Source organism: Colobus angolensis, unplaced genomic scaffold (genome assembly GCF_000951035.1).
Source record: "Colobus angolensis palliatus isolate OR3802 unplaced genomic scaffold, Cang.pa_1.0 Scaffold75, whole genome shotgun sequence".
NCBI classification, from domain to species: Eukaryota; Metazoa; Chordata; class Mammalia; order Primates; family Cercopithecidae; genus Colobus; species Colobus angolensis.
Window position 1 is genome coordinate 9,355,994 of NW_012121265.1, and position 27,383 is coordinate 9,383,376.

The 27,383-nt window shown below is 45.3% G+C and overlaps 1 protein-coding gene across 3 annotated transcripts in view; it reads left to right on the forward strand.

Moving 5' to 3' along the window:
• The window catches only part of XPNPEP1 (X-prolyl aminopeptidase (aminopeptidase P) 1, soluble), a 67,429-nt gene that overhangs the window by 25,688 nt on the left and 14,358 nt on the right, over positions 1–27,383 (forward strand). For 2 of the 3 annotated variants that reach the window (XM_011927912.1, XM_011927913.1), the window contains exons 4-12: positions 13,365–13,428; positions 14,621–14,725; positions 18,141–18,233; positions 18,543–18,686; positions 20,394–20,489; positions 22,597–22,678; positions 24,202–24,412; positions 25,899–25,988; positions 26,636–26,686. In XM_011927912.1, coding sequence (XP_011783302.1) covers positions 13,365–13,428; positions 14,621–14,725; positions 18,141–18,233; positions 18,543–18,686; positions 20,394–20,489; positions 22,597–22,678; positions 24,202–24,412; positions 25,899–25,988; positions 26,636–26,686 — 936 coding nt within the window. The remainder of the gene's footprint in view (positions 1–13,364; positions 13,429–14,620; positions 14,726–18,140; positions 18,234–18,542; positions 18,687–20,393; positions 20,490–22,596; positions 22,679–24,201; positions 24,413–25,898; positions 25,989–26,635; positions 26,687–27,383) is intronic. The other variant, XM_011927914.1, reaches the window with a different exon arrangement.

A 27,383-nucleotide genomic window follows, 5' to 3' on the forward strand; every position in this document is an offset into this window, starting at 1 on the left:
CAGGATGGTCTTGATCTCCTGACCTTGTGATCCGCCCGTCTCGGCCTCCCAAAGTGCTGGGATTACAGGCTTGAGCCACTGCGCCCGGCCTACATGCACATATTGTTGTGCAACAGATCTCTAGAACTTTTTCATCTTGCAAAACTGAAACTGTATATCCATTAAACAGCTCCTCTCAGTCTCTCTTCTCCCCTTCTATCCCTGGCAACCACCATTCTACTTTCTCTTTCTAAGATTTTGCTGGGCCAGTCACGGTGGCTCACGCCTGTAATCCCAGCACTTTGGGAGGCCGAGGCAGGTGGATCATGAGGTCAGGAGTTGGAGACCAGCCTGATCAACATGGTGAAACCCCGTCTCTACTAAAAATACAAAAATTAGCCAGGTGTGCTGGCACGTGCCTGTAATCCCTCCACTCAGGAGACTGAGGCAGGAGAATTTGCTTGATCCTGAGAGGCGGAGGTTGCAGTGAGCCAGCCGAGATTGCACCACTGTACTCCAGCCTGGGTGACAGAGCGAGATTCCGTCTCAAAAAAAAGTTTGCCTACTTTAGATAACGCATATAATTGGAATCATGCAGTATTTGTCTTTTTGTGACTGGCTTATTTCACTTAGCATAGTGCCCAAGGTTCATCCATGTTGCAACGTATGACAGGATTTCTTTCTTTTATAAGGCTGAATAATATTCCATTTTATTTAGAGACTTTTTTTTTTTTTTAAACCTGTTCTGTGGATGGTCATTTCAGTTTTTTCCACCTCTTGGCTATTGTGAGCAGTGTTGCAATGAACATGGGTTTGCAAATATCTTTTTGAGATCCTGTTTTCCATTCTTTTGGATATATGCCCACAAGTGAGATTGCCAGATCATATGATCCTTCTATTTGTAATTTCTGAGGGAGCTTCCATACTGTTTTCCACAACACCTGTACAATTTTGCATTCCCACCGATGGTGCACAGGGTTCCAGTTCTTCCACTTCCTCACCAACACTCGTTATGTTTTGTTTTGTTGTGAGGTGATGGCTCATTGTAGATTTGATTTGTATTACCTGATGATTAGTGTTGTTGAGTATCTTTTCATATGCTTTTTGGTCCCGTTTGTATATTTTGTTTGGAGAAAATGTTTATTCAAGTCCTTTGCCCCTGTGAGTTTCATAGCTGCAGGACTTCTCAGGGCCTTTAATATGCTGATGTGCACTCTGTACCTCTAAGGAGGGGATAAAGTATTCACTTTTTGTGGACTTAAATGTCCATGGAATTTTCCTAGTTATTTCAGGGGTGGGGTGGGAGAATCTAGTGTTCCATGGAATACCTTTATGTGTTGTTCTGTGATAGCACTTTTCATCCGATGATGAGTCTTGCATGTAGAGGTGGATGAAGGGAGAGGTCAGAGTGAGAGGTATATTCAGGCACCAGCTCACTGGCTGTTCAGCCTGGCAGAATATAGAAAAAGTAGAATATCAAGCTGGAAGCAGGGTGGTGGCATGTGAGGAGGCCATGAGGCTGGGTACATAACTGTTAAATTTAGTAGGCAGTGGGAAGGTGAGGATAGACTTGGTGAGGTTCATCTGTGTTCTTTAGAATAGACAAATAAGATTGATCAACTTCAGGCTGGGTATGGTGGCTCATGCCTGTAATCCGAGCATTTTGGAAGGCTGAGGCGGGCCGATCACCAGAGGTCAGGAGTTCGAAACCAGGCTGGTTAACATGGTGAAACCCTGTATCTGCCAAAAAATACAAAAATTAGCTGGGTGTGGTGGCTCATGCCTGTAGTCCTGACTACTTGAGAGGCTGGTGGGAGAATCACTTGAACCTGGGAGTGGAGGTTGCAGTGAGCTGAGATCATGCCAGTGTGCCTAGGCGACAGAGCAAGATCCTGTCTCAAAAAACAAAAAAACAACAAAGTTTGACCAACTTCATATGAAGCAAAGTATCATCTTGACCAAGGACTGGATGAGTAAGTAGGCTGACCACTGTGATTTGGGCCTGAGTTATGGTAGGAGTTATAGGTAGCAGAGGAGCTGGGCACTCCCCTGTTTAAGAAGGGCAGACCATTGCCTTGTCTTCAAGGAATTTTGTTTTTTCTTTGGGCCCCTCTGAGGAGCTCTTCCTTGTTTCCTGTCAGTCCCAGGCCTCAGCCTTTGGATGTGGGCTTCATGTCACATGGATTCTCTGCTGGACTCACCAGTGGCACTTTTAATTTGCTGCCCTTCAAGCATTGGACAGTTGCCCTAGGCCAATTTGGTTGCAGTCACCCTATTAGTGTTGAGCAGATGGTGGTTCCTGCAACTGGAGCACATTATGATTATGTAGCAGTTGGTTTGGGCAGTTCTGTAAGTCCCCTGGCACAGTTGTCTGAAATTGGGGCCCTCCTCCGAAAGGGTTCTCACAGGCCGTCATGGAACCGCAGCTGAAGACTCCTTAATAGCTCTACTATTTGTGAATCTTCACCTCCAGGGGAGGCCTCAGTATACAGAGAGATTCGACCAGCTTATGTTACTTGAATTAAAAGTTGAAGGTTTCTGGTTAAGGGTGTGTTGGAAGCTTTGTAGTCTTTGTATTTCAGTTTCAGTTTTCTTTTGCCTGGAGTTAGGATATTATCTGTGTGTTTACTGGTAGGAGACACCGACATCTTGTAGCTAAGTCAAGTTCATCTTGATGTTCTTGGTTCTGGGTGCTGTTCCTTTTCCAGCTTTTTTTGTTTGTTTGTTTGGTTATCATAAAGCTGATTTTTGGATACCCTGACTGATACTTAAAAATGTTCTATCTTTGACAATAGGTGTGGCCTAATACACCCAAAGCAATTCCTTCTGGGAGTGGCAGTGAGGCCATCCAAGCCACTGGGTATGTTCCAGGCTTTCCCTCAGCTCTTTATCTCCTGCTAATGATCCTGCAATATCGGAATTAGATGGCTTTTCCCTCCATGAGGAAACTGAGGCTTTAATCCCAGACAGATGTGTTTTCTAGCAACATCCTGAAAATACAAAATGTGTCAAGCTTGCTTGGTGTTAGCTGTTGCTCTTATTGCAGAAGTTCCTGTTTAGACTTCACACTCTTACATTTTTTGCACTCTTGCTGTCCTTCCATCTTCATCACCCCTCTCCACTTTTCTTTTGTAATCTTCACTGTCATTTCTACTGCTGTAGCTTAGCTGTCTGTCTTACGTATATGGGGAAGTTGTGTTTTGTTTGTTTGCATGTTTTCTGACTGCTGCTCAGGGCTAGGTCCTGGGGCAAATGACTGCTACTCGGTGCTAGGTCCTGGGGCAAATGCAGAGGGCAGGTAGTTAGCATATAGGTAAGTGTATGAGCTCTAGAGCCTCTCTGGGTTCGGAGGCCAGATTTGCCACTTACTAGTTGCTTGACATCAGGCAAGTTACATGAAATTCTGAAGTTTTAGTTAAACTTTCTGGGTCTCAGTTTTTGTATTCTCAAAAAGGAGATTGTGACAGTATGTACCGCATGGGCTATTGTTAAGATGAAATGAGTTCGTACTGTAGATGTGAATGCTTGAAGCACTTGAATGCTTGCAGCTTCAACGCTTGATGTCACCTGAAAAGTCTCATCATATTAGCTGCAGCTATTGTTATTATTATTACTGTTGTAGAGACGAATGAAATTCCCTTTGAAGAGATTAAAGAATAGGTAAGCCACAGTCATAAATGCGAATACAAAAAGAAATTGGTGCATGTCATGTGAAAGGACCTCATTAGCACTGTCTGGTAGAAATCTGTGAGATACATATGTAATATTAAATGTTCTCATAGACACATTAAAGTAAAAGAGCAGTGAAATTAATTTTAACAGCATATTAATCCAACATATCCAAAATATTATTTTAGCACATCATCATTATAAAAATTATTACAAAGATACTTTACATTCCTTTTTATGCTGAAATTTCAAATATGGGAAGTATGGCCGGGCACGGTGGCTCAAGCCTGTAATCCCAGCACTTTGGGAGGCTGAGACGGGTGGATCACAGGGTCAGGAGATCGAGACCATCCTGGCGAACACGGTGAAACCCTGTCTCTACTAAAAAATACAAAAAACTAGCCGGGCAAGGTGGTGGGTGCCTGTAGTCCCAGCTACTTGGGAGGCTGAGGCAGGAGAATGGCGTAAACCCGGGAGGCGGAGCTTGCAGTGAGCTGAGATCCGGCCACTGCACTCCAGCTTGGGCGACAGAGCGAGACTCCGTCTCAAAAAAAAAAAAAAACAAACAAATATGGGAAGTATTTTACATTTCCAAAACTTTGCAGTTTGAATGTGAAATTTTCATTGGAAATATTTGATCTGTGTTTAGATTTCATAAAACTAATAGTTGAAAAGGTGGACTCACATACCAAGTTTTTCTAAACCTATTTAAAAGTTTTCCAGTAACTGAATCTTGAATATCAGTTTTTAAATTTGTATTTCAATTTATTAAAGTGGAATAAAATTAAGTATTCTGTTTCTCAGTCACAACAGCCACATTTCAAGTTCTTAGACACATGTGGCTGGTGGCAACTGTAATGTAAGTTTACTTAAAGTGTGAACTGAATTCAAAGGTGACATTATTTTAAGCTGGCAGGATCAAGGAAGTCTTCATGGAGGAAGTAGGATTTAAATCGGAACGTGAACGGGTAGAATTTGGATGCATGGAAAGAGGGAGAGAAGTACAAGAAATACCATGGATATCTTTTTATTTTTTATACTTTAAGTTCTAGGGTACATGAGCACAGCATGCAGGTTTGTTACACATGTATACATGTGCCATGTTGGTGTGCTGCACCCGTTAGCTTGTCGTTTACCTTAGGTATATCCCCTAATGCTATCCCTCCCCCATCCCCCACCTTGTGACAGACCCCGGTGTGTGATGTTCCTCACTCTGTCTCCAAGTGATCTCATTGTTCAGTTCCCACCTATGAGTGAGAACATGCTCTGTTTGGTTTTCTGTCCTTGCGATAGTTTGCTGAGAATGATGGTTTCCAGCTTCATCCATGTCCCTACAAAGGACATGAACTCATCCTTTTTTATGGCTGCATAGAATTCCATGGTGTATATGTGCCACATTTTTTTTTTTTTTTTTTTTTTTTTTTTTTTTGAGACGGAGTCTTGCTCTGTCGCACGGGCTGGAGTGCAGTGGCCAGATCTCAGCTCACTGCAAGCTCCGTCCCCCGGGTTCACGCCATTCTCCTGCCTCAGCCTCCGGAGTAGCTTGGACTACAGGCCCCGCCACCTCGCCCGGCTAGTTTTTTTGTATTTTTTAGTAGAGACGGGGTTTCACCGTGTTAGCCAGGATGGTCTCAATCTCCTGACCTTGTGATCCGCCCGTCTCGGCCTCCCAAAGTGCTGGGATTACAGGCTTGAGCCACCACGCCCGGCCTGTGCCACATTTTCTTAATCCAGTCTATCATTGATGGACATTTGGGTTGGTCCCAAGTCTTTGCTATTGTGAATAGTGCCACAACAAACATACGTGTACATGTGTCTTTATAGCAGCATGGTTTATAATCCTTTGGGTATATACCCAGTAATAGGATGGCTGGGTCAAATGGTAAGAAATACCATGGATATCTATGGAATTAGGAGAACATGCATGACAATAAGCTTGAAGAAGAAAGGAAAACAGGGGCCTGATTAAGACCATCTGTGAGTTACCCCTGACTGGTCATGGTTGTCCTTGACCATGAGAATCAGGATTTTAGAGTGACATGATCAGAAGGAGCAGTGTTTAGTATGGATTGGAGAAAGGAGACTCTGGGAATTGAGAAACCTGTTAGGCCTTGCAGGATCTCATAGTTGGGGTAAAGAGGGCCTGGACTTGGGTACTGGGGTTAGGAGCAGAGAGGAGGGGTAGGATTTGGAGTAATAGTAGAACCTGGATTAAATGTGGACCTTGCAGGCACGTGGCAGAGGGGATTGGGAAGGTTTGAAGCCTGAGAGTGTTTATGGTACCACCAACAGAAAGAAATGGGTTCCTCGTTTTAGTTCCTGTGGAGAAGAGAGACATAATTGGGGTGACTCTGTTAAGTGGGACTCTGGATCCTTGCTGTGACAGTGAGAACAAGAAGGAAGGGCTGGCTTCATGTGTGACCTGCCATAGTAGTCTCCTCAGTAATAGAGAGGCTGCTATTCCCTGCAGCTCTTGTTCCTAATTGTTTCGTTTCAGGGTAGATTCTGGGTTGATGGAGTTTCTCCTATGGTTGGGGAGGGGAGGGTGTTGGAGAAGTGAAGGGGAATCTTGAATTGTGTCCTTTGCGTACTTTCCAAAACACAAATATACACACCCACACACTGTTCCCTGCTAGAGAGAAAACGTACCTCAAATGCATAATTACGCAAGGACTTGGCACTCCAGTGATCTGCTTCTCTCTGTCCTCTGTAACTCTTAAGGGTTTCTTATTTTTAAACTCAGAACAAGGGTTGTGGTATTAGGGTTGTGGATTAATGAGCTTGGCCCCTGGGGGACTTTTTTAGCAAGGGATTGTCTGTTCTCTCTGGTGCAGACATGGATACTTTCATGTACCATCCTAATCATATGTCGGGATTTGTGGTCACCACTTGCCTCAAACCAGGAGAATCCTTGGTTGGAGTCATAGCTGTGCCAGCACTGCCTTTTAGAAATCCTGATTCCTCATTTTCCTCATCTGTAAGACCCCATATTATGTTGTTGGGCTTGGCTTAGTCAAAGGGTGATGTTTTGTCAGGGACTGACTCTGCCAATGTGAATTTTTGGCTTTGTTTATGGTTCCTCCTCCTGGAAGACGTGAATCAGATTTTCCTAAACTCTTTGGACCCTACTCCTTTCTCCTGGAGTCAGCTTCCTGTTTTGTTTCGTATTTCATAAATAGGCTTTCTCTTGGGGTGGGGTTAATGATTTTTATCCCACAGTGATTTTATCGGTTGTGTTAGAATAATGCTAGCTGTGGTAACACATCTCGAAGTTTCAGTGGCCTGGTATTGTAAAGGCTTATTTCTTATTTCATGTAGCAGTATAGAGTGGGTGTTCCTGGTTGGTGGGGGACTTCCCTCTACCTTGAGGGAAAGTGATTCAGGGATCCAGGCTCTTTCCATCCCATAGTGCCATCATTTTAGCTGGTGGAAGGGGAAAGAGTATGGACAGGGCACACTCATTTGTAAGAGCCCTGACCCAGGCATCACCTCTTATCCACATTTCATTGGTAGGAGTCAGTCATGTGACCTCACCTCAATGTAAGGAGGCGTGGGAATGAAGGCCTGGCTGGGCAGCTACTTTCCAGTGACTCTTCTACACTAAGGAAGGAGCACGAATCTTTGGACAGCTATCAGATTTTCCCACATACCCTGACTTGGTTTATTTAGGAGAGAAAAAAATGCCAAAAACTTCTATTTGGAAACAAGGAGTCTACATCTCCATTCACAGTCTAACCTTTGGTACTTCCTGTGGACCGATGGCCCTTTATTCGTTCAGTTTCATTTTTCTTGAGAACCTTGTATGTTTGAGGCACAGTGCCAGGCTCATGACTGATGGGAGAATAGGGTCAGCGAGGGGGAAAGATGTCACCCTAATGTGGACTCTAGTAACTTTAGTCGTGCTTATCTTGGCAGTCAGCTGTCAGCTTTACTTGGCAAGTTCCATCTCCATGTGACCAGCCATGTTGATCCCTCTTCTTAAAACCCAGCTCTGGTCATGTCACCACCCTCTCTTCAACTTTTAGTGTCTCTCTAGAACTTGCAGGATAAAGTTCAAGCCTCTTAGTGTGATGTTTGAGGTCTTTGACTATTTGTCTTCAGACGCCTTTACAGAAATCTCTGCAGCTGCTCCCTTGAACATCTTGCCCCTGCCATTAGGCTGATTGGCCTCTCACCTCTTGCCTCTTGCTTCTCGGCCCTGTCACACCTTTCCCTCTCTCTGGACTGTTTTCCTGCTCTCTTCATCTGTCCTTGGTGGCCCAGTCAAACCTCTGAGCTTGGCCTGATGGATCTAAGGCACATCTGAGCATCCTTTAAACTGTAGCAAATACCACACTGCATATTCAGCATAGTTTATATGGCTGTTTATTAGTGTTAATGTTTCATGGAGTATCTGTCTAAAATTGCTGATTGTCTACTTCGAGAAGATAGTTTCTTATGTTTGCTGTAGAGTCAGGCTTGGTGCAGTACCTAGCAATAAGTGCTGCAGTTCATCAGATGTTCGGCATGCACTAATTGCTTTATGTCACACCTCAACCCTTCAAGGTGGGCATTATTTTCATCCCCATTTTACAGATGAGGAAGTTGAGCCCCAGGTTCACCCAGCTAGTAAGTGGGGAACCAGGCTTGAACAGAATTCTAACTGCTGTTTGTAGGAGATGTCTATTATGTGGCTGATGAAGGTAGAGGGAAGTGCAGCATACACCTTATATTCCTTGTTCCCTCAGAATGTATAATTCAGTTGTGGGACTCGATGTGTACAACTTCTCTACAAAATTAGAAGAGGTTGCTTGGCAGCTTGCAAGGGTATGGGCTTTCAAAAGTCAGACCTGAGGCTCGGTACAGTGGCTCATGCTTGTAATCCCAGCACTTTGGGAAGTCGAGGTGGGTGGATCACTTGAAGTCAGGAGTTCGAGACCAGCCTGACCAACATGGCAACACCCTGTCTCTACCAAAAATGCCAAAATTAGCTGAGTGTGGTGGCGGGTGCCCGTAATCCCAGCTATTTGGGAGGCTGAGGCACGAGAATCGTGTGAACCTGGGAAGTAGAGGTTGTAGTGAGCCCAGATTGTGCCACTGCACTTCAGCCCAGGCGACAAAGCAAGACTCCATCTTTAAAAAAAAAAAAAAAGTCAGACTTGAGTTAAGATTTTACTGTGGTGTTACCTTGGGGAAGTTAGTTATTTCTCTAAGCTTCATTGTTTTCATCTGTAGATTGGCGAGGGAGGGTACCTTCCAGAACTGCTATGAGGATTAGAATAAGAGGAAATGAATACAGTTATTGACTAGTAGGTGTTGAGACAATAATAAACAATACAGACTAAATAATCTTAGCTAACATTATTTGTCAACATTACCCAAGGTAGGGTATGGATAAGTGCCAACATGGATGGTCCTATAAAATTCAGAGATGTGGGAGCCTCTGAAAGCTGAAGTGGGTCAGTCAGCTTCATGGAAGAGGGGGCACATGAACCAGATTTTTGAGAGATGACTAGCTTTTTTTTTTTTTGTAGTTTACAGATGCTTTATTTGGCTATGTATTGTTTATATTGTTGGAATTAGATGCCAACATTTAAAAATTGGGTAATTTCTCATGAACCCATATTTCTAGCTTCTGAAATATTGAAGACTGGCAACACATGGCCTGCATTTCAGAAATCAGAGCTGAGTAGGAGCTGCTGTCTTTAGAAAAGACATCCTTTGTCCTGTACCCTGAGGTATTTGAGTTTGAAACCCCATTTATAATCCCTTACGATCTTTTCTCCGTTAGATAATGTGTTAGTTTCCTATCACTGCTATAACAGATTACTACAGTGACTTAAAACAAATTTATTCTCTTACGGTTCTGGAGGTCTGAAGTCTAAAATGGGTGAGCAGGGCTGTGTTACTTCTGCAGGCTCCAGGGAGAGTCCATTTCCTTGGCTTTTCCAGTTTCTAGAGGCCACCTGCATTCCTTGGCTAATGGTCCCTTCCTCTGTCTTCATAGAGATGGTTGAAGTTTTAACTGGATGTAGGGAAAAGCTTCATGTCTCCTTCTGCTTGTTCATTTATAATACAAATGTGGATTAAGGATCTACTGTGTGCCACCTGTGCTGAGTGCAGAAACAGTGACAAGACAGATACTCTGATCTCATGGAACTTACATGCTTGGGGGTAAGATGGGGCTTGAGGAACAAGACAATAAAAATGTAAAAAGTTCATTAAGAAGAGAAACATTGCCCAGCATGGTGGCTTATGCCTGTAATCCTAGCACTTTGGGAGACTGAGGCAGGCTGATCACTTGAGCCCAGAAGTTTGAGACCATCCTGGCAATGTGGTAAAACCCCGTTTCTACAAAAAAAAACAAAAACAAAAAAACAAAAACAAAAAAAACCACAGAGGGTGTGTCCCTGCTGTAGTCCCAGCTAGTCAGAAGATTGAGGTGGGAGGATTGCTTGAACCTGACAGGTCAAGGATATAATGAACCATAATTGTATTACCACACTCCAGCTAGGATAACAGAAGGAGATCCTGTCTCCCCGCCCCCCCACCCCCAAAAAAGGCAACTATCTAGAGTATGTGTGAGCTATACAGAGACTTAAAAGTGACCGGGTGGCTATTATAGCTGGGTAGTACAGGTAGGTCTCTCTGTAGAGGTGACATGTGATCTCAAGTATAATGATGAGAAGGACCTAGCCATGCCGTGATCAGAAAGACTTTTATAGGCACAAGGAAGCGCATGTGCCAAGGCCCTGAGGCAGGAATGAGCTCAGGATATGCAAAGAGCAGAAAGGAGGTGGGTGTGGCTGGAGCATGGGGAATGGGAGCAGAGCTGCAAGAGGACTGGCAAAGTCAGAGTACCTTGACTGGGCCAGAGTTTGGATTTTATCTTAAATATTATAGGAAGCCATTGGAGGGTTTTAAGGAGGTTGCTAACATGATCTTAGCTTTTTGGAAAAGCTCACTCTGAGTGTATGTGCAGAGTGGATTGTAGGGGCGGTAGTCCAGGTAGAGATGATGGAGGCTTGGACTGAGTGCTGCTATTAGAAATGGAGAGAAGTGGGTGGTTTTGAGAAAAAGCCAGCAGCTGTGCTTCTTTGTTCCTTTTTCCTAGCATGCTACAGCTTTGGTTTATTTTAGGCCCTATGCTGTGCTCTGAGGAGACCGCCCCTGGGCGTTGCCAGCTTCATGCCTGGGAGAAGGAGAGTGACAGTCCTGGGCACAGTGCTTGTCTGGCTTCTGCATAGCCTGTCAGTGTGGAGGTGATGCTGTGGCCAGCCTTGCTCAGCGATGTCTTTCTGGAATGTTGACCACTTAGGTCATGTCTGGACATTCTTACCCCAGACCTTGTCTCCATCCCAAACTAAACATGTCCATTTGCTGTTAATTCCACCTCCCTTTGGAGGAACTCTTTCCTTGCCTTTGCTGATGGAGAAGTCTAGCTAACCTGTGGATCTTCCGTCTCTCCCAAGCTTGCCCAGAAAGGGATGGGGCATCCCTAGAGTACTGTGTCCCTGAGTGGAAGAGTTCACCTGGACTCAGACCTGCACTGCGTTCTCTGCCAGCCTTTGCCAGTATGTTCACCCTGTGTCACGGGTTGAAGAGCCCCAAGCCCGTGGAGTCATGTTGTTGGTGGAGAGTGCCCTCACTGTGTATTCCCCATTGTGCGCAGTGATTTTTAGCACAAGAGTTATTTTTAACTTAGTTTTTCCAGCCCCTTAGATGCCTTGTCACTGTTTAGGAAGAAGAGATTAATCATATCTCTTCCATTGCATATGTGCAGCACTTTCCAGTTTCTGGTGAGTTTTCAAAGACATCAACTTACTGTTTCTCACGAGTCCCAGGAGATGTGTGGGCCACCCTTCCCCCCCATTGTTACTTTGTAATAAAAAGTCTTGCACACAGTGATTACTGGGTTAATAAACACACGAGGATTCTGCAGTTCTAAACGATGCTGGTGGCCATTTCTTTCTATTTCCTTAGTGCTGTTGACTGAATGTTCCTTTATGCTTTAGGAATAAAATGTGCTTGCTGTTGCATTTAGCAGTCTGAAATGACCTGTCTTAGAGATGAGGAAATGAGGCTGAGAGAGCTGCCAGGACTTGTTGCAGACTATGCAGCTGGGCCTGGGCTAGAGGGCGGGTGGCCCAGAGCTGCTTTATCCTGCCATTGTGGTTCTCTATGCTGAACCTTCTGGTATCTCCCTGGAGGCTGGTTTGAGACTGTGATTGCTGGTGCCTTGGTGAAAGAGGCAGTTCTTTTTATTTTTTTTATTTTTTGAGACAATGTCTCACTCTGTTGCCTAGGCTGGAATACAGTGGTGCAATCACGCCTCACTGTGCAGCCTCAACCTCCCGGGCTCAGATTATCCTCCCACCTCAGCCTCCTGAATAGCTGGCACTACAGGCACGTGCCACCATGCCTGGCTAATTTTTGTATTTTTTGTAGAGATGAGGTTTCACTATGCTTTCAGGCTGGTCTCGAGTTCCTGGGCTCAAGCAGTCCTGCCACCTCAGCCGCCCAAAGTGCCAGGATTACAGGCATGAGCCACTGTGCCCGGCTGAAAGGGGTAGTTCTTAACCATATTGCAGGAAAGGAACATGAGGGCCTTTTCCCCCTACATCACGTTGACTGTCCTAAAAATGCCTTGGGTCTGGCCAGCAGCCCCATTCCCTACCCTGAACTTTCTTAACCTTGCCAGGTCCTTTGGCTTGGGAGAATCCTGGTAACTGCAGAAGGAACAGCAGCTCTGTACTCAGGCAGGCATGGGTTTGGATCCTGGCCTACCATTAACTTGTCAGTGGGCAGGTTACTTAAAGATTCTCTCTTTGAACCTTCGTTTTCTCATTTGCTATTGGTCTTATCCTAGAGAGTGATGAGGGTGAGAGATATAGTGTCATGCATTGGCAGCCTGGCATAGGGCTTCAGAGTCCAGACTCTGGAGTTGACTGCCTAGGTTCAAATCCTGCCTCTGCTACTTAATTAGCTGTGTGATTTCGGGCAACTTACTTAAACTCTCTGTGCCTCACTGGCTATTACCAGAAGTTGCACACTTTGACTTGGACCCTTTGCCTAGGCATAAGAATTTCTTACTTTCTTCACTCCCTAACCGCCTTACATACAGAAGCAAGGGGATTATCAGCCGAGAAGACCTTGGTTTTGGACATGACATTTTATTTTGCGAAAGCCTCCTGGATTGGATGAAGCATTTCCGCTCACTCCCTAACAGGAAGGGATGGGGTCTGCATGGGAGAGACTGGTGATGCTACCTCAGAGGAGGACCCAAACAGGAAGTTTGGAAACAAGTCAGTATCTACAGAAACTAAGTTAGGGAATTATTGGTGCTTAACACAGAAATTCAGCCTTACTCTTCAGAAAAATAACAGATGCCTAAATGTCAGTGGCAAGGAGGGGAGAAGGCTATTGGTTTGATTTTTGAGTAAGATCTCCAGTGAAGAAAGAGCAGTTTTTTTATCTGTTTCTCCTGATGTGCTTTTGTTCTCCTAGTGAGTAAATAGAGGCTAAAGGGAACAGCTCTCTCTGCCCTTAGTTAATTAGAGTCTTCTGCAGTGTGTGCTAATCTGTTGTTTTCAGCTAGACTATTGGCTCCTTGAGGGTGGGTGCCAAGGATTCCCCAGTCTTCGTAGTCCCCGCTGTGCCTAGCACAAGGCTAAGCAAGCAGAACAGTCTGCTCATGAGTGATCGAGGCCCACTGTGTTGTCATCTTTGTTTTCCAGAGTGAGTATATTGCTCCGTGTGACTGTCGGCGGGCTTTTGTCTCTGGATTCGATGGCTCTGCGGGTGAGTCACTGCATTTTCTCTGTTCTTGCAGCACCTTTGTTCGCCTCCTAAAAATAACTGAACCGAGTTTCAGCCTGTGATATAGAAGCAAAAAGAAAATGCAAACCAGATGCTCCACATTGACTTTCTGCAGAAAGGTGTGGGTTCCCAGCCTTTCCCGGCTCCCCAAGGTCGCCTTGCAGTAACCCTTTTTATTCCTCTCTGTGCCTTTGCCTTCAAAGTTTGAACAATTCTTATTTTTAAAAAGTTTTTGAACTTTTTATTGAATATAATATACATATAAAAGTTCTATCAATTAAACTGAATATACCTGTGTTACTAGCGCCCCAAATAAGAAATGAGACTGTAATATTGTTTCAGACCCCCTCTCTTAGCTTATTGGTCCCAAATAATTCTCCCAAGTGCTTGGCTTTTGGTTTCTCTGTTTTCACTCTTGGCTTAAATAACACAGGTTAATGTTAAGCTGCATTGGTGTTCCTCAAAACCATTATGCCTTTGAGTTTTAGGGTGGACTCCCCACTTCAGATTTGTCTCTAAAGCAAGCTGGACAAGGTGGGAGCTCCCCTCCCCTCACGGTTATTAGCACGCTGCTTCCTTTGGCGTAAGTGCTTGTGTTGGTTGGCACATTAGGATTGACTTTGGCTGACACCTCTGCCAAAAGCCCCAAGTTCTGCCGGGTCTGTGGGAACGGAGGGCGGATAGAGGTAGGAGGCATAAGCTTCCTGCTAGTGACCACAGCAGGAACACTCATGGGGCCCACTTGGTCTTTCTCCAGGAAAGGTGAGACAGCTCTTCTGGGGTGTCTGGTGGAGCAGAGGAGTGGCTATGATTGCTGAGCAGGAACCGTCTCTCCCTGTGTCTTGATTATACGAGACCACTTTGGCCATATGTCTGCAGTTCTGCATTCTCTGTTTTTGACTCATACTGTGCAAGTGCGGTCTTTTTTGTGCAGGGACCAGTGCCAGGCAGCTTGGGTCTCAGGACTGTTCTTTCAGAGCTTGATACACAACTTGTTCTCAGTGGTGTGGTCTTCTCTTGCCCAGAAGTTTCTTTGGAGTTAAGGACCCATCTGCCCCACTAGGAGGAGCTGGTGCCTCTTACTGCTCTCACCTGCCTGCTGTCATTTTGTGCAGCTTCTGGGCAGTTGTTAGAAACCTTTCTTCTTCTTTTTTTTTTTTCTCCCCTGCTTCAGGCACAGCCATCATCACAGAAGAGCATGCAGCCATGTGGACTGACGGGCGCTACTTTCTCCAGGCTGCCAAGCAAATGGACAGCAACTGGACACTCATGAAGATGGGTGGGTACAGGCATGGCTAGCCTAAACTTAATTGGCCTGGTTTCAGCAGGGATCCTAGAGGTCCTCAGGACTCCTGGATCGTACTCCTTTTATGCAATCATGGACCTTATTGAGAATCCAGGGGAAACTGAGGGGAAAAAAATGGCATGCTTATACATACATACCAATGTACATTCAATTTTGGAGGACCCTGGTTCAGGATACTCATTTTATTGAGGGGAAACTGAGGGCTAGAGAGGACAGTTGATTTGCTGCAGATCACATTGCTGTGCATTTCACTCCGGTACTGGAGGCCTTCTACTATTTGCTGCCTCATGATTCAGAGTGAGATAAAGGCAAGGAGTCATTGGCAATAGGAGCCAGAAAGTTTTCCCCCGAGGCTCTCTCTGAGGATCTTGGATTGGCTTCTGGCAGTTTAGCTCTGGAGAGGAGCAGCATGCAGGACAAGCGAACGGGTCTGGAACTTTCTTGGGTTAGTCACTTCACTTGCAGTGCTTTAGTTTCCTCATCTGTAAAATGAATTAATCACAGTAAGTAAATAACATATAAAGTGGTGAGAATTAAAGCAATACTACTATGTGGAAAGCATATAGATCAATATTTATTGAATAATGTATGTATGTACTCTGTTTTCATTTAATTTACTGCTGTGTGTAGTTTCCTGTCATTAAAATAGTCTTTAGAAACACGGTTTTAGGGACTGTACAAAGTCTTTGCTTCCTGATTTTTGAACTTGGGGAACAGAAGATAAGGAAGGGCCAAGTGAGAAAGAGAAGATGAAACAAAATACCTGATGCTTCTTATTTGTTGTAGGAAATAATGAGGAAGGAAATAGTCCCCAGACTCACAGCAGGGAACAGAGGACTAGACCATGACCCTAAGATCCAGGCAGCCAGCTGACCGAGGGGTGTGTGCACTCAGGTGTACGCCACACACCCTCCACACACATACACGTGTTCTTTGTCTTTGGGAAGAACAAGGAACGTTTTTGTCCTGGCATTGGATTAAGTTTCTATTTCTCAAAAATCATTTCATAAATATAAAAACACCAAAGCTACAGATTGTTGCCCGTGCTGCATTTGATTTCTCCTTCCTCTTCTCTCTCTCTGTCTCTCTCTCTCTCTCACACACACACACACACACACACGCGGGCAGGCATTTGAGACTGGCTGTTATAAACGGACAGGCTAGTGGTCTTTAAATTTTTTTGTTTGCGTGCTTCTGTTAATGGGAGTCAAGTACCCACAACGTGTATGTATGTTTATATGGTATTTATATGTGCTAGTGTTCCTCTATATTCCAAATATCAAAAACTAACTTTGTAATTTCTTTATAAAAAATAAATACAAATAGAAGCTCTGATACTTTCTTCTTGCACCCAGTAGAACATTGTGCCCCCCGCCGGGGAGCAGGCATCTCTCTTTGGGGCCCACAGATTCCATCTGTTAGGTCTGTTAGCATTTTGGGGGTCAGAATGTTAAAGAGGTGTGAACACTGCCTACCTGTTCCTTAATGTAGGTATATGGCAGCACGGGGGTGGCAGAGGGAGTGAATCCTCCTCTCTTCCAGGCTCCTCCCTAGTTTCCTCAGTCAAGTCTTGTTTGTAGGAAGATTCTGGTGGGTTTGGTTGGCCAGTGAGTGATTCATCCCTGGGGTTTTGCTGAAGATCTGTCTGCTAGGAAATGACATGGCTTCATCCTATGAAAGCTATACTATATAGTGTACTAGGGCATTCGGAGAAACTGTGTTAATAAGTGGCTTGTTTAGTGGTTTGAAAAAAAATAGGAAAGATGTAATCCCAGCACTTTGGGAGGCCGAGACGGGCGGATCATGAGGTCAGGAGATTGAGACCATCCTGGCTAACACGGTGAAACCCCGTCTCTACTAAAAATACAAAAACTAGCCGGGCGAGGTCGCGGGCGCCTGTAGTCCCAGCTACTCGGGAGGCTGAGGCAGGAGAATGGTGTAAACCCGGGAGGCGGAGCTTGCAGTGAGCTGAGATCCGGCCACTGCACTCCAGTCCGAGCGACAGAGCGAGACTCCGCCTCAAAAAAAAAAAAAAAAAAAAGAAAAAAAATAGGAAAGAGTCGAATAGCAGAATGAAACTCAATGTCAGCTTCTAGGCATTTTTTTGGAGTTGGAATTCATGAGCTTCTTTCTTTATAAACCTTTGCACTTCCCTTCTGTGGTTATGTGGTTATATCAGTAGTCAGTGGAGAAAAATAGTAAAGATAAGTTTCTACTGTTTTAGAATATGTGAACTTTTACTCTAAATATATGTTCATTTTATCAAGATGTTAATTATTTGGCCAAAATCTGATTGGCTAAAGAAAGTATACATCTCAAAGATAACTGGCTAGATATGGAAGATGTTGGCTTAGATTAAAGGAAAACTGGACTATAGAAGTAATTTTAGTTCCACTCTGGAGGCTGATATCGTGTCCTGTGACTAGCATCTTAGAAACAGAAAGGGCTGTCTCATCTTGGAAGCTGGGGAACCCAGAGGCCCATATTAAAGACAACAGGATGGCCAGCACTTTGGGACGCTGAGGCGGGAGGATTACCTGAGGCCAGGAGTTCGAGACCAGCCTGGCTAACATGGTGAAACCCCATCTTTACTAAAAATACAAAACTACTTGGATGTGGTAGCATGAGCCTGTAATCCCAGCTACTAGGGAGGCTGAGGCAGGAGAATCGCTTGAACCCAGGAGGTGGAGGTTGCAGTGAGTCGAGATGGTGCCACTCCAGCCTGCGTAACAGAGTGAGACCGTGTCTTCAAAAGTAAATAAATAAATAAATAAATAAATAAAGACAGCAAGATGGGTGCCTGTGTGCCTCTCCTATAAACTTTGGGAAGATCTCTTTGCTGCCGAGACTTGTGCTTAGCCCTCTATGCAGAGGCTGGTTATGGGGCAGGGGCCTTCTCTTGGCCACCCTGCCGTTGCAGATGAGTGGCGGACACTGGGAGCATGTTATCACCTTACCTGGTGTGTGATATGTGGGAGGCTCCCAGTTCCCAGACTTCACCAAATCACTGCTCACATTCTCATCAAGTGACCAGTAGTGGGGAAGTGACTGAACTGAGGAGATTATCTTTGTGGTGACACCATGTGCCTACGTGGCAGTGATCCCCAGTATGTTTTTATAAGGAGTCAAGTAAAAAATCGTACTTTTTTCCCTTCTGTCTCACCCTCGTCTTACGCTTTTCATACACACAAACTTACACTTCTCCCTCTTTCTGTCGCCTTCCAGGATTAAGGGAGGTTCAAAGATTTTCTAAGTCCTATCAATCCACTTTAAAGAAGCTGCTTAATAAAGACCCTGCTATCATGATGTTAGAGAATTGTATCCTTCTGGTGGGATAATAAGCGTGGACCCACTGGGAATTGTTTCTTATCAGTTCTTCCCCACGTAGGTCTGAAGGACACACCAACTCAGGAAGACTGGCTGGTGAGTGTGCTTCCTGAAGGATCCAGGGTTGGTGTGGACCCCTTAATCATTCCTACAGGTAAGTGAGCTTGGTTCCTTTCTGCTTGGGTGAGGAAGTGGCTTTTAGACTCCCCTCCATCCTTTTTGTTTGCTTGTGGGGTGTGGAGCATTGGGGGGCTTAGCATGACTGATTTTATAGTAGAGGTCAAGGTGAGGAGAGAGTTCCACTGTTGGTGAAGATGTGCTTTTACAGTTCTTCATCCTGCACACCCAGCTCTGGGCCACGGCAGGACCACCTTTCTAAAGGTTCTGGACTTTCAAGGCCCTGCTGCCTGCCCTGCTGCAATGGGCGTTCGGCTCATGGCTGGGCCACAATGTGTCTCCTCAGATTATTGGAAGAAAATGGCCAAGGTTCTGAGAAGTGCCGGCCACCACCTCATTCCTGTCAAGGAGAACCTCGTTGACAAAATCTGGACAGACCGTCCTGAGCGCCCTTGCAAGCCTCTCCTCACACTGGGCCTGGATTACACAGGTCAGAATCACGGTTCCACCCAGCAGGGACCCCGTCATTGTCCCCTCACCTCTTACTATTGTCTCCAACCTCTTCCTCCGAATCCAAGTCGAGTTTGAGCTGACCGGAGGATTTTGCCCTCCTCTGCCCCAGTGGGATATTTGAAGAAGCAGGAGCTTTATTTGTTTCCACTGTTGCCACCTACTTGCCACTTAGTTTGGCTTTGGTTATTTTTGCAAAGCTCGTTTGGGTGACTTTTTGGGTGCTGCTGAAAAGACTGAGTTTTTTTTTTAACCATTCAGCTGCTAACTGCCACTCGAACATATTTGATATTGGAAATAGAGCATAGAGGTTTCTAGGTTCCATTTCCCTTCTTATGTCAGCATTTGTAGATTTACCTTCCTAGGCCTCTGTCCTCCATCTCGTATCTTCTGCTTTAGAGGCTTTGGGGTGTGGGTGTGTTTCCCTGGTCTGAGTGATAGTGATGGGTAAGCAGCATGTTCTCTGAACCATTGTGTGGATTTATGAAGCAGTGAAGGGGCAGAGGGAGAGACCTGGAGGTGGGGCTGCAGGGGAGGGCGTCTTGCTGTAGAAACAGGTAGATGGGGGATGGCTGTGGAATGTAGGCAGGTTGCCCAGAGGGATCCTGGGAAGAAAGCATGACAGCCTAGATTCTGGGCCAAGTTTTAAACAGCATTCCCGAACTGATCTTCAAAGCAGACCTGGGTGTGGGGGCAGCCCCCAGCCTGCTTTCTTGTGTGACATCCTCACCAGAGGGGTATTGCTGAATGGGGAGGATGGGTCCAGTGAGTGGCCCAGGGTCAGCTAAATATTTTCTATCTGCGTGGTTTGAAATTTTTTTCACTAGAGCAGAAGCTCTGACTTGTTGCTTGTAGGAGAGGGGAGAGCAAATGTTGCTGATAAAGCTTTTGTTCAGTGCACATTTGGGTGTCTACTATCTGCAGGACGCCGTGCAAGGTGCTGAGTGAATAAGACAGATGCCCACCCAGTTGGCTGTTCCCTGAGTTATGAATGCTGCCCTGGTAGGGTGGTTGTGGTGGCAATGGAGTGAGCTCCTCTAGCACCACAATTTCATCTTACAGAGCAGCAGGGAGGCCTTGGCAGTGTCTGAAAGGGCAAATGTGATTTGGAAGTGGTAATCACAGTGAGTCAGACTACAGGGAATTCCTAGGTCTTAGCACCGAAAGGCAAGTCTTGCAGCCCCAGGAGCATCTAGTGGTGGGTGCTGTTCCCCTGACCTCTGAGACTGGGTGAGTTCCTTCTGCTGGGTGGTGTGTTGATGTAGCTCCCTGTGTGTCCCCTGTTGCATCAGTATTTACAGTAGTGTGTTAATTGCTGGTTTCATTGTCTCTCTTCCCTTCTATATTGTAAGCCCCATGAAGACAGGGACTAGGTCTGGCCCAGAGCTGTAACCACAGTGACCAGCAGAGTGCCTGGCATGTATCTATGCCTGGCAGATCTAGATGCTACACAGGCATTTGTGGGATGTGTAAATGAATGAATTTTACTGGTGAGGCAATCAAGGCTCACGACAGTTAAGTGGCTTGGACACCTCTTCTATAGGGCTTGAATCCAGGCCTCCTGTCTGTGTAAATATAGCGTGCTCCCTGTAAGAAGTGGTGCTGATGTTTGGGGTAGGTTCTTTCACTGGGTTCCTACTGCTTTCTGGGACCAGGACTGGAGTTAAAGCACATTTGTTTCTTGCAGGCATCTCCTGGAAGGACAAGGTTGCAGACCTTCGGTTGAAAATGGCTGAGAGGAACGTCATGTGGTTTGTGGTCACTGCCTTGGATGAGATTGCGTGTGAGTGCTCTGGTTTCGCTGTTTGGGCATGTTACCCGATCTCTCCTTTGGGTCTCTGGGAATCTGTGTGCTTATGCCATTCAACTTTTCTGAGTGGCCAGGGAATAAGCAGAAGACTGTGTCACCAAATGGGTATAGGAGATGCCAATTAGGATGAAGGAGAAGGAATTACAGGGAGTTGGGGAGGGGAGTGAGGCTTGCCCAGAGCACTATCACAGCTGGGTGATGCTCACCTCTGGCCAGTTCCTCAGGACCATGGCACCTCTAAGGAAGGGCATTTCCTACAGATATTTTATGTCTGTCAGCCTCTCTGTAGGTGTAGAAGTGGGATCATAGCAGAAGCCTTCTTTCTTTACACTTGTCCTGTAGTTTCCTAGGGTCTTTATATAGTGAGAATGTTCTGGGAACATTTCTACCTCAGAAAACTAGGAACCAAAAGTTCTTCCCCAAGTCCTTTGATATAATAGCAGTTTCTCAATCTTTAGACCTTAACCCACCTTCATGCAATTGTTCAGCACCTTCTTTCATCTAAAACCTGATGGAATCTGGTTGAACCTTCCTGTCCTGTCTTCTGGTTTCTGAGTTGATTTGACCCAGAGAAACTGAGAAGAGGCACTGCTTTATCTTTTTGCCTTCTCGCTAGAGAATGAGACCCTGCTGCAGTGTCCTCTCTCTTCAATCCCTGCGTCTTCCATCCCCAAAACATTGTCAAGTGTGTCAGTGACTTACATCCCTAATTAACTTAATGACCTCTGCGTCAGAGAAAAACACATGGAAAACTTTTTTCTCTCCCTGATTGTAACAGAAACACAATCCCATGATAGAAAACTTGGAAAATGCAGAGGAAGTAAAAAGAAAAAAAAAAAATCACCCATAAATTCTGTTACTCAGAGATAATCAGTGTCAGTATTCTATGCATATATCATTTTATAGCCTGATTTTTTTCACTGTATCAGTATACTATAAGCATATATAAGCATAATTTTAAGGGAGTATTAAATATTCCATCATGTGGTTATACCATAATTTATTTAACTGTTTCCCTAAGGATGACCTTTGGGTTATTTGCAGTAATCCCATAATTTATTATGATACTACCATCAAAATCTTGGTTCATGAATTCATGTCTTAGTGTTTGATAATTTTCTTCCTATTTCTGGTTGGCTTTTAGGGCTTTTGACCCATTTTGCCCTTTGCCTGCCAGAAAGTTTGCACCTTGGTATTTGAATTTGTCCATCTTGCCACACCGTAACCCTAGTTACTGTCATTTTTTAAGAAGTGCTAGTACGATAGGTAAAAAATGTTGCCTCATCCCTTTATTTTGAGAAGCCATTATTTTAAAATAGAGGTTGTACGTTTAATGCCCAGGCCTTTTTTTGCTCTGATCCTCATGAGAACAAGTGATGGAAGCTGGAAGTCGTGGGACCAGAACTGTGCTCTCTCCTGGTCTCTCTAGTTCTCAGACGTTCGGCAGCATCACTGACACTGGCTGTCCGCAGGTCCTCCACCCAGTTGTGGTGCCAGAGCAGACCCATGGGTGGGCTGCAGGCTCTGATTTCATTCGCGAGCTGCAGCCTCGCTGACTCTCTGCTTTTCTTTCCACCTCTGACAGGAAGCTCTGTCTCCATGGGGCTCACTGACCCTTACAGAGGAGGCTTGCCTGGCTTCCCTTGTGTGAGGGTCTCAGTTTTTCTACCCTAGGTCATCTGCCTCAGAAGGGAGAGAGTGCTTGTCTCCTCCCCTTTTATTTGGGAGTGCTAGAGGTTTGTCGGCTTCAAGGCCAGGCCTGGCAGGTCAGCACTAGGCGGATCATTTCAACTGCTTGTGGGGGCAGTTCTCAGGATTTTGACTGATAGCTTTTATTCCCTTCTCCCGGCAGTGATATGGAAGCATGAGAAACAGCTCTGGTGCCCTCACGTGGTGGACATGAGCAATTGCAGTTCAGAGGTGGCACCAGACAGGAGTCAGGCTTCCAGCCTTTCTGTGCGATTCCATTGAATCCTTCCACAGCAGCTGGACTCCAAGCTGAAGCTCTTCCCTCCCCCGACAAGCGACCCCTTAAATTCTTAAGTCAGACAGGTGACAGGGACTTTGATTTCTTTTCTAGGGCTATTTAATCTCCGAGGATCAGATGTGGAGCATAATCCAGTATTTTTCTCCTACGCAATCATAGGACTGGAGACGATCATGTGAGTGTTTGCGCCGCTTCTGGATCCTTCCGCAGCTCCTCAGAGCCCTCGTGTGCCCTTTCTGGTCCTGGCCCACCCATCACTGTCCGATGGTTCACTGATGTGCTTCTCTTTTCTTGCCCTTTTAACATTTTCCCTTCTTGTCTTCCTTAGCAGTAGGTGTTTGTTTATATCCTGCCTCTCTTTGAGCCCCCAAAATGATTTGAAACGCATGAAAGTGTCTGTAGTACTATGAGACTAAAAAACAAGTAGGTGAGGACGTTAGGACCAAGCTGGAGTGAGGTTAGTTCACAACATTTTTGCTGCAAGGTCTTGTTCAGGCCACACATTCTTTGGCAAGTTTTCTAGCAGCCAGTGTAAAGGGGTGTATGTGTTCAACTGTACAATTCTGGGTCCACAATGCAAATAAATGCAGTCATTTTGAAGATCAAAAATAATATGGGAAAACCCCTCCAGCTACGCTTTGTTGAATTGCCAGTTTATTTTTTCAAAGCATTTCTTGTAGCCTTTTTTTCATTACTGTTCTAGTTAAATAGCTTTTTGTATTAAGACAACACATTTATTAAGTGCCGGTGATGTGCTTAGGGTCTCTGTTAGGTGCTAGGGTGACTGAAACAGGACGGGGTCCTGGGTTGGGGTCAGGGAGATGAGCATGTCCTCTTTCTAAAGTATTTGGGCACATAAGTGGGCACCAGTCTGCGTGTGGGAAGGATGTAGGTGTTATGAGAGGGGCCTGACCTAGACTTGGAGATCAGAGGAGACTCTTGGGGAAAGTAATATTGAAGCAGAGAGTAAGGATAAATGTGGGTGAGTTAGGTGAATGGCAGGGTGAGGAGGAGCAGGGAACCGTGATCCAAGCAGAGGGAACAGCATTTTCAGACACTCTGGGCAGTAGAGAGCACAGTGCATATGGAGGACCTGAAGTGGTTCAGTGAGGTCAGAACATAGTGAGGACGGAATGTGAGCAGGGGCCACAGAAAAGAAAGGCCTGTGGGCCGCATTCAGGAGCTTGGGTTCTTGTTCTGAACAAGAATAGTGGGAAGCTGTTGAAAGAATTTTTCAGAGGGAACCACGTGTTAGACGTACAACTTGTAAAGAATATTATGACTGAAACATTGGTAGACAGGGAAAGACTTAGAGGCTGTGGCACTAACCCAAGGGAGAGATGGTGGGACCTGAACCTGAATGGTGACTGGGCGAGGCTGTAGTTGAGCTGGACAGATTAGATGGAGATTTAGGCTGTGGGTCCCAAGGTCTTAATGAAGGACGGGAAGAGGGTTATCAATGAAGGACACTGCCCAGATTTCTGGCTTGGTGAATTGGGTGGATGATGATAACATAAACAGGGACAGGGAATGCAGCTTGGAGGGCAGGATTTGGGAAAGGAGTGGGGAGGAGAGAAAAGGGGCTTGGTTTTGGTTGCCAGGAAACAGAGCCTGATGTGTATGTGTGTCTGTGTTGCCACCCTCTCACTCATGTTCCCTCCTCTCACTCATGTTCCCTCACCTCTCCTCCATCTGCAGGCTCTTCATTGATGGTGACCGCATAGATGCCCCCAGTGTGAAGGAGCACCTGCTTCTTGACTTGGGTCTGGAGGCCGAATACAGGATCCAGGTGCATCCCTACAAGTCCATCCTGAGTGAACTCAAGGCCCTGTGTGCTGATCTCTCCCCAAGGGAGAAGGTGTGGGTCAGCGACAAGGCCAGCTATGCTGTGAGCGAGGCCATCCCCAAGGTTGGTGGCCCCACTTTGATCCATCTAAACTCTGCCACCCTCTTCCCAGTTCTGGTATTGTCTTTGGAGCAGAGGCAGATTTCTGAGGCTGCCTGTTGGATCAGAACTGTGGTCTCCCTGGATGAGGCCTTAGAGCTGGAGCCATATCAAGAGCCTGAGGGCCCTTATTGCTTGTTGAGTCTTGTGTTTTCCAGAGCATGGCATGAGAGATTATTTTAGGTGGTACACATTATTATTTAGGTTTACTTAAATGTGTCTGTTTTAACAGCATTTAGCATATAGTAGAAAAACCATAACTAGCATGAGTTCGTGATATTATAATTATTTAAAATAAAGTTGAATTTAATAAAGCTGATTTAAAGATGGTCTAAAGAAAAGTACTAAGTGAATAAGGGTACAGTAGATAAGAAGCTAGGGTAAAAACTGTGCAGGTGGTATGAGAATGCTTAAAGCTTGGGAAATGCTTCTCTACCCCCTCCTTCTGCCCCACCACATTTTATAGCTAAGGACACTTGAGGTCCAGAGGGGATTGGGGAGTTGTCAAATTCAAGTGATAGTGATAGGCTTGCCCTTTACTGAGCCCTTGCTGGGCAGTGCTAAGCAGCTGACACTTGTTGCCTCATTTTAATTAGGGTCTGGGATAGGACTGGAATCCAGGCCTCTTTAGAGGTAGGCTTTTCTACTGTCCTGCCCTTGGCCTCTGGCTGCCAAGTGGCCTTTGGCAAGCCCAGTGATGTTCTCTCTTCTCCACTGATCAGTGGGCCATCCTGGGAAGAGACCAGGCCTGGCTGTCTAGATCTGGCTTGCCATTGTACCCCTGCCACCATCACACACAGTGTGACTCCTCCTCTCTCTCTCTTCTCTCTCTGGAGAGAAAGAGAAAAGGAGATAAGATCACGAAAGCAATTTGAGAAGCTCTGTGCAAGTGTCGGGTGTGCTGAGGCCCGTCTGCTGGATTCTAACTTGTTCTCAAATTGGAAAGGGTCTTCTCCAGCCTTTTAATATCAGATCATTATCAGTAGCTGAGACAGGACCACTGGGTGGGAAGGGAGGGAGCAGGAGGCCTCACTCATCAGGTCAGGTGCATCGCCAGACAGGGAGAAAAAGCCCCCTTTGTACATCAAGAGAAGGGTGATTTCGGTCAAGCCTTCAGTGGTTAGTGAACTCTAACCACAACCACAGTGGCTTGGAAAGCAGTGTCTTGCTGATGGCAGGCAGCCAGCGTCTCAAAGAGCTAAGGGAGTGAGGGATGGAAGAGAGACACCTTGTTTGATGTACCTACTCTTTTTGGTTGAGCTTAAGCTCAGGGTCATCAATCAAAAGGTACAGGTCATTGGGGCCCCAGGGGACAGCTATGTGGGTCCCCAGGGGGAGCTCTTCAAATGATTGGTCTAAAGTAAGTTTTGCTGAGCAAACAGGTGGTTGCCTTGGTCTTGGGGTGGGCGCAGCAGGTTTGGTTTCCCACCCTACTGCCCTTTGCCTCTAGGACCACCGCTGCTGTATGCCTTACACCCCCATCTGCATCGCCAAAGCTGTGAAGAATTCAGCCGAGTCAGAAGGCATGAGGCGGGCTCACGTGAGTAGAGGAGCTGGTGCAGAAGATGGGATGTGAGGTGGTCAGAAGGCCTGGCTCCTTCACCTCCTCTGTGGCATTGAGCCTGGCACAAGGTTAGAATCTCTCTGAGCCTCAGCCTCCTGGCCTTCCAGAGTTAATGAGGGAATGAAATAAAATACTTGATGGATTAGATCTTTACAAAGTATATTACACAACACAAAAGGAGATATTGATGATAATAGTGTAGATGATGGTGATGACATGATGCTGATGAAGCCTCATAAAAGAGCCAGATTGTGTTTCAGAACAAAGGATGGGTCTCGAAAGATTTTGGGCTCAGAGGTGACTTTTGATAGTGGCCTATTTTTTCCTGGCCCCTGTAGGGTTCTTAACCTTTAAGTTAACCTTTTGGAGGAGCTCCCTGTTCTCTGAGGTGGGGCCTTTCCTGATTGTACCTGAACTACCGAATAGCAGAGGAGCCTTTCCCTGATAATGGGAGTTGCTGCACACACCGGCTTCCCAGAAATGTCCACATGTAAAGCTCTGGTTGCTGATGGTGTGTGACCCTGCAGGTACAGCCTTCTCAGTATTGCATTAGGGCTAGGCTCTGAATCTGGTCATGTGACTTTCAGTAATAACTTAAAAAAATGTCTCCATTGTTTGCACAGATTAAAGATGCTGTTGCCCTCTGTGAACTCTTTAACTGGCTGGAGAAAGAGGTTGGTTCTTAGTCTTTGTTTAATATGTGGGTATACATTATTGAGACCTACCTATATGTGAATCTAACTCTAGCATCCCCCATGCTCTGCTGACCATGAGGTCTGAGATCTTGATCAAATTTTTGGGCTCTATTTTAATAACACTTTCTGGAAATTTGGTGTGTGTAGATTTCAAAATTCCTTAATTATGAAAATGGTAACAAGAATGAAGAAAGAAGTTCCATAATAGAGTGCATGCTTTTTGGGTTAGGGAATCATAACTAAGTGGAATTTCATTATAAGGAAAAATGACTCTTATAATATTATTATAGGCAAGCTGATTGTATTAGGAGAAAAAGATCTTTGTGTACATTTTGAACTTCAGTTCAAGCCATGAACCTTTTTATATTAAATTGACTCTTGGCCGTTAATTTCTTGCTCTAGTTGGCAAGAGGGTGGTTTCTCTGTGCTGTTGTTAAACAATATCGTGTTCCCTTTAAGTACTGTATAAACAACTCTTTAATTGGAAAAAGAAAATAATTGTCTTTATTCCCAGCAGTGTAACTTTTTTCCTCGTATTTCCTTCTGGTGATTGTTCATCTATGTAAATTATTATTATTATTTTTTATTTTTATTTTTTTTGAGACGGAGTCTTGCTCTGTCACCCAGGCTAGAGTGCGGTGGTGCAATCTTTGCTCACTGAAAGCTCCGCCTCCTA